This window comes from Notothenia coriiceps, unplaced genomic scaffold, assembly GCF_000735185.1.
Source record: "Notothenia coriiceps isolate Sejong01 unplaced genomic scaffold, NC01 NC01_scaffold00024667, whole genome shotgun sequence".
Classification (NCBI taxonomy): Eukaryota; Metazoa; Chordata; class Actinopteri; order Perciformes; family Nototheniidae; genus Notothenia; species Notothenia coriiceps.
In genome coordinates, this window is record NW_011357368.1 from 5,947,189 (window position 1) to 5,954,166 (window position 6,978).

At 41.6% G+C, this 6,978-nt stretch overlaps 1 protein-coding gene across 2 annotated transcripts; it reads left to right on the forward strand.

Annotated features, from left to right (window-relative positions):
- Positions 1–5,413, forward strand: LOC104955286 (suppressor protein SRP40-like). Of its 2 annotated transcripts, none has more exons than XM_010782569.1 (2): positions 1–1,637; positions 2,785–5,413. In XM_010782569.1, the coding sequence occupies exon 1, from the start codon at positions 235–237 to the stop codon at positions 1,627–1,629; it is 1,395 nt and encodes a 464-aa protein (XP_010780871.1). In that variant the 5' UTR covers positions 1–234; the 3' UTR covers positions 1,630–1,637; positions 2,785–5,413. The 2 variants fall into 2 exon arrangements, with proteins under 2 accessions (XP_010780871.1, XP_010780870.1); XM_010782568.1 differs by having other exon boundaries at positions 73–1,641.
- Positions 5,414–6,978: the final 1,565 nt, after the last annotated feature.

Below are 6,978 nucleotides of genomic sequence, written 5' to 3' on the forward strand. Positions count from 1 at the left end.
ATTTTTATTTGTCAATTTCATTCATTTGTTTTTATTTGTTTCCTTTACTCACCTCCACTTGACCTCATCTTTGTCATTTTCTCCCTACCTGTCTTCTTTCCTTTGTCCTTTCCACTGTGGCTTCTTTCTAGATTTGCTTCAAATGTAGACGCAAAGGAAGGGAAAGAGTGGAAAGAGGGTAAGGAATGGAAAGAGCTCAATAAAGAAGGCAAAGAGGTAGAGCCGAGCAGGCCTATGTCAGTGATGAGCTCGCTCAGCTACAGAAAACGCTCCAACATTGATGGCAAAGGGGAAGCCCTCTTCAGTTCCCTCAGGGAGAATACAGACTCAGAAGATGCTTTCCATAAGGGTAAACCTAAAAACTCTGATCTTCAGCATGACTCAATGAACTCCAGGCGGAAGTCCCAGGCAGAGGATACGCTGAAGGACAGAGATTCAGTCATCTCACAGGCTTATTCAGAGGCCAATAGCCGAGCCAGGAAAGGCATGGACAGCCGCTGGGGGGACTTTGACAAAGAATCAGTCGTTTCATACGCTGCACCAAGTCGGGCCTCAACGCGTCTTGGATTGAGCCCCGAGAATGACGCCAAATCTACCATCAGTTTAGGTCTATCAAGCCCACTGGGACGCCACCAAAGCACCTCACGCTTAGATGAGAGCAGAGGCGGGCGCTCAGTTTATGGTAGCAGTCCCAGCAGCCCTTGCTTCAGCAGACGGACCAGCGGTCGAAGCCCTGGGAGCGTTAGCCGAGCTGATTCCCACATGTCCCTGGCACGTAGCAGCCGCCTGAGCGAGTTTGGCGTTGATATTGATGATAGTCGCAGCGTGGCTTTTACCGAGAGATCAGCATACAGTCCTCACTCGTCCACTGGCCGCAGTGTCTCCATGCCTCCATCACAGGCCAGATCATCAACTACCGATAATGACCCAAATGATAACATGGATATCAAAACAGTCAGTCATCGCAACTACCTCGACCCTGACCTGGAGAAAGCCATCAACGAGGTTCTGAGTTTCAAACCTATCAAGTTTAAGCGTACGAGCTTGGAAGACTCTGAGGCTGACGAAGACAAGTCCAAGAATGATAATGACGACAGCAAAAGTATCCGCAACGGAGACGTTGGTCGCCCTGCCAGCAGTCTAAGACGTTCTGCATCGGCGGTGGACTGCACCAGAGCTCCCCGCAGCGGCACCAGCTACAGCAGTCGCCATCGCAGCAAGAGCAAAGGCAAGAGCAAGAAGAAGAAGAGAAGCCACAGCTCAGAGTCCGACAGCTCAGGAGACGACCGTCGCCACAGGAGCAGCTCCAGGAGCAGCTCCAGGAGTAAGTCCAAGAAGTCCAAGAAAAAGTCCAAGAAGAGGGCCGAAACTTCGTCTTCTTCCTCGTCTTCTGCGTCTTCAGATTCTGAATCGGATTCAGACTCGAGCTCCGGTGCTTCCACCATTTCCTACCGTAGCTCCAACAGTGTGAAGAGGGCCCCGGTACGAAAGACTTCCAGCCCAGAAAAGGAAGAAGAAGAAGAAGCTAGGCCACCGAGTGGGGGCCTTAACAAAAAGGATGAAAAGAAGAGGAAAAAGAAGGTTGACAACCTGATGTTGAAGTACCTGTACCGGGCGGACAGTGACTGAGGCAGGCAGTAGGTGATGCCTGACATGGACTTAGCTTGAAGTGTGGTTTTCAAGCATGTTGTGACCTAACCAAAGACTTTCACTTGTCAATCAGCTCACTAACTATTCCACATTTAGTCTGACATGGATCAGAGTTAAACACTTCAAAATTCAAATGTTTGGGTTGCGTTTTTGATGATGTGCCTGAGGCATGCCGAACATTTTTGATGTTTACTACTCCACCTACTAAACAGTGACCACAACCTCTATGGTTCTATTTTCACAAGTGAGGTTTTCATTGAAGACTCTCTGGGAGCCGGGGGTTGTGAATGTTTTCACGCCAGGAAGTGTAGTGGTGAGAAGCTGCATTCAGCGTGCATGTTAACTCGGCCCTTAATCATTCCTAAGATGTCACTTTGATTTATGGCCTGAAAATAACACGAGTCAAATAAGAAAGGCCTTAATACATTTCTCCTTTCTGCCCTGTAACTGCAGTTTGAATTAGACCCCGAGCATTGATTTACACCAAATAACACTTTAATTTGATATGCATGGTTGACAGTAATTAACCCCAGTTTGCAATATTTAAACAGTTTGATTGTTAAATAGTGCTAAGAAGCTGGGTTAGGCTTTTACGTAGACTGCTGAATGGATTGTATTGTTTTTGTTCATTATGATAAATAGAGACGAGGGAAAAACTCACAATACTTTGAATAATAGAAAAGTACCTTTTTATTCCATAAAGAACCAAAAGAACACAGTTGTGCATGCTCTGAGCATATTGCATGAGGTGTATTGCCTACTGGAGCTACATGTCAAGCTGGTTCATGGTAGTTATGAGAGCTCAACATGCTGTAACACAAGAACACAACCTAATCAGCCCTTTGACAACATGTACAATTTAGAAAAACCCTGTTAATATAGAAAACACAGCTATTAGTACACAGTGAGTAATGTACAACACAACAGATTAAGGCTTTTTTAATTATTAATCAAGAATATTGACAGAACAAACAAATAATGGTAGGCAGTCTTCTTAGCAAACCTAGATGAACTACTTAAGCTCTCCTCACATTGGTTTTATATAGCAATGCATTGAGCTCTCTGAGACACCAAACTGTCCTCTGCTCACTTTCTCGAAAATAACATCAGCTTCTTCTCGATCTTTCCTTGTAGCACCGCTGGCCGGAAATACTACTACTTCGATAGGTCTGATGAAGAGGAGGAAGAAGAAGAGAAGGAAGGCGGGGGGGCGACCCAGGGCTCTAACTCCCGTGACAGAAACAGCAGCCAAATGAAAGAGGACGATGGCGAGGACGGGCCTTTTGAGACTTCGTCGTAGTCCTCGCTTTCAGCACCTCTGAACGCACCCTCTCGCACTGTGACAGTTTGTCTTGCATGCTAAGTTGACCATGATTGCGGTCACAACCACACACTAAATAACACTCAACAAGAGCTTCCTACGGTAAGGCAGATCCTCCGGGGATTGGTCATAGTTTGACAGACTTTCATCAGTCTCTGCTCAGTGCACACACAGCAGCTCCGTTATTCTCCACTCCGCTGGTCGCATGCAGGCAGCAGTCGCTCGGCTGTATGGTTGTAAGTGAGCCAAAGAACTTGAGGTTGAAATGATAATCTTTGTCTCTTTCACGCTTCCTCTCTTCGTAACATATATTACACCACAATAATATGTATTGCCATAGTACAATGTATTGCCAAAAAGCCTTTGTTTCAGCACGTGAGCACACTGTTTTTACTTCTTGCCAATTGAGTCCTGAGAAAAGTCCCAGCAGCCTTTATTTTCCCTTCTCGATCTAATTTCCATTTCGAGTTCCAAGTGCCATCTGATGTAAGTGTTCTCCTCTGCAGCTGTGGCATTTCATTCACTGCTGCACTGTATGCTCTCATCATCTGCTCACTATCTGTTTGCCTGAGAACGTTTTTCTGCCGTTTTGCTGGTAAATGATCTCTTCCTCAAATGGGAGGACAATAGCGACACTAACTGTTCTGCTATAAAAGCATTTGAATCTTTTGTTTTAATGTTTGATAGATTTGTTTGCAGAGGACCGCCGTAGATCAAATTCATTTCCATGATGTTTGAGCTTACCTCTGCAAAAGACCTTGCCTTACTTTTAATTCGACTTGATTTGACTAAATAATTTCCGGATTTTGTGGGTGTGTCCTTGTGCTTGTCTTTTTACGTGTCGTCTGTGTTTTGAGTTCACTGAGCTTTCTTTTCCACGGGGAATGTACCTGACTTTGGGCACCTTGTCATTTATATGGTATCCTCAACCAGCATGTTCAAGGAAGTAACTGGTGTTATTCTATATTTGTCTTATAGTCAGCAAATCACATGGGAGGACCAAAACCAACAATCTATTTTCTAGACCTTAGTATATGTGACCAAATTATCTGAGTTTAAATACTTGTACTTTCAACCATCAGCTAATTGGTTCCTTCCTTTAAAGCCCTACAAAAATAAGTTTTCGATTTTCAAAAACGTTCAGTCATTTACTAAATTGCCAGCCACTGTAGTTGTAAAGCAACTGGGAATGCGTTAGTCAATAATAATGTCTCAGCTAGCTTGTTAGCTTGTTTGCTAACTGGACAATACTATTATTCACATTTGATTCAGGAGCCAGATAAAGTGCACAGTGCAACGCCACAATTAGGCTTTCCATAAATATAATTCAAGCAAATTTCAACCAACACGTAGGAAAACCTTTCCCTCAACACCGTGTAATCCAAATGCTTCTACTCATTGCCTCTCAGATAGTTTTGTATCATAATAATTCATCAAGCACTGTTAGCTAGTTTTCTGAATTCAGCGCTAGCGGCTAGCACATTAGCCTAGCTTACAGATAATGCGGCAGGACCTTCAATAGGCCAGAGTGATGTCATTTAAACATCTTTACAGATACAATTATCACATTTGTGTACCATATGCACTCATTTTGAACAAGTGACAGCCCTCTCAACATCTTATGATAGTTTTTGTCAGCAGCATTTTATATTGCTTTTCAATGGAGGAAATTGGACTGTAAGAATCGACCAAAGTAACACGTAAATCAACCACTAATTTCATTGTTTCCATTGAGATCGATTGATCTTTCATTGTCTTTTCATGATGACATAAGACAACTATTGAATATCACCGGTCCTCTCCTTCGAGCCTCATTGTGTACTTGACTTCAATAACTGGACACACACTACAGCCTGTATAACCCATAATGTGAAATCATGTTCAGTGTAGATGAGGCCTGCTTATTTGTCAGGTTGTCTTTTTTAACCCAATGATGCCTCGAAACAGCAAGAGAATAGGAACCTGCAATTTCATGGCTGCTAAAGTGTTACATCCCGAGCTTGTGTCATCTGTCTGGTATTTGAGGAACATTTATTTATATTTGCGAAACCTTTTACAGTCCAGGAGAGCTTGATGTGGCATTTGGGGCTGAAAAAAAATGTGTGAATGTTGTTCATTATGGGAGAAGTTGTTATTCTACTATACATGCTTTTCTTATACTCATGTCTTCATTTTTATTCTCTATGCAGACAACACAAGTATGGAAATGTGTTTTTGACCTTATTGATAAAAGTTTCTCGCTTCAACAGAAAAAAAACAAAAGCGCGGCATAATATTGCTGACTGCACACCGTATTTATATATAAATATGTGTATGATTGATGCTAGCTTTGAAAATAGTTCATGTTTATTTTCATTATTGAACAAATTGACCACTTGTTATACATTTTGCATTACAGTTTAATATATTGTAAATAAATGATGGTGATTGTTTTAAAACGCATTGAAGACTGGATTTGTGAGTGTCTGTGTCAGCAGCGTTGAACAGAACTTTGGAGGTCAACGCGGAAGTTAGCATTGCTGGAGCTACCTCAATAAAAAGCAATGGGATTTTCATTTAGATTTTTGGGATACTGAAGATGATATTATTTATGATACTTTTACATTTTCTAACTGCAATCACCATAAGTAAATAGCTAACGCAAAACTTTAATTCACCAGAGCTCTTAATGACGTTTACTAGTCTTGCTTTTTATGACACAGAAGATTCAGAAATGTACAGTTGGGGTATTTACAGATTAGTTTTATGTCTTAGAACAAAATGTTAAAATATATTAAGCTTGTGTTAACCACTGACCTTTAATTCAGGAATCTAACCAACAACAACAAAATTGCCCCACTCGAAGCCTGTGAATGCCTCAAAGGGAAATTATTTACACATATTCAATTACCAGTGATTTAATGGTAAAAATGTTTTTCTGCTCAGAATCTGAGCTACTAATAGCCCTCCAGATATCAATGCATTTAGCTGCAGGCAGCAAGATGTCTAATGTAGTTAATGAAAATCCAGTTTACATGATGATGAAGGGGGTTCAAAGTGATAAGTGACAGGCTTCCTTTCCCAAATCCTCTGAAAAAAGGCCTTATGAAGGATCGCGTGGTTATGGCCACAGAGAAACATTTCAAGAAAGTAATCCTGACTTCTTGAAGAGGCTTGGTGTCAGATCTCATACTTTATTTAAGGTAGTTCAACAGTACATACTAAGGCAAGTAAAGGGCCTGCATTCAATATGTTAATTTAGTGAAAGATCAAAAAGAATTGTCCTGAACACTGATTGTTGCAGATGGTAAAGATTGAGATTATTTGTATGACTCTTTTTACGACTGCGGGGTTGCTTGTAAATGTAACCAAGGGATCAATAAAATCTCTTAACCTATAATTTCACATAGTCAATTATGTGTTGATAATATCTTAAATGATTATTCTTAATGTGAAATGTAACTCAAGCTGAAAGATAAATAGGCCTACAGTGCAGTAATATGAACATTATTTCCCTCTGAGATGTAGGCCTACTGCAGAAAAAGTACTTTTCAGCAGGATATGGTAGAGAAAATAGTTCTTAAAAGTGAGTTTACAGTTCCTATCTACTACTGGAGCTGGCTGAGGTGTTTGTCAGCTCATACAGTCAAATGATCAATTAAGTGCAATATAATGTTCTCTATGGAAGTCTCAGGAAAACCAGGAAAGCAGAGCTGCTTTGCGTTTGCATCGAGTATCTTCGAATAGGCCTACTAATGCTGGCCTGTCGGTCGTTCCAGCTCTTCAGACTGAAATTCCACCAAGAGAGTAGCCATAACATTTGTTACAAGAGATTAAGCCCATCGACATGAACGGCCCGTCTACACTACAGGCATCAAAAAATCTTGAAGCTGGGCGTGTCTGAAGCTATGCGATTTTTTGCGAGCAACGCGACCAAAAACCAATCACATGACATACCCCCCGACATACAAAGCAATAGCAATGTTAAAACGAAGTAAACTGGATATAAACTCTCCAAACAGGCGAAA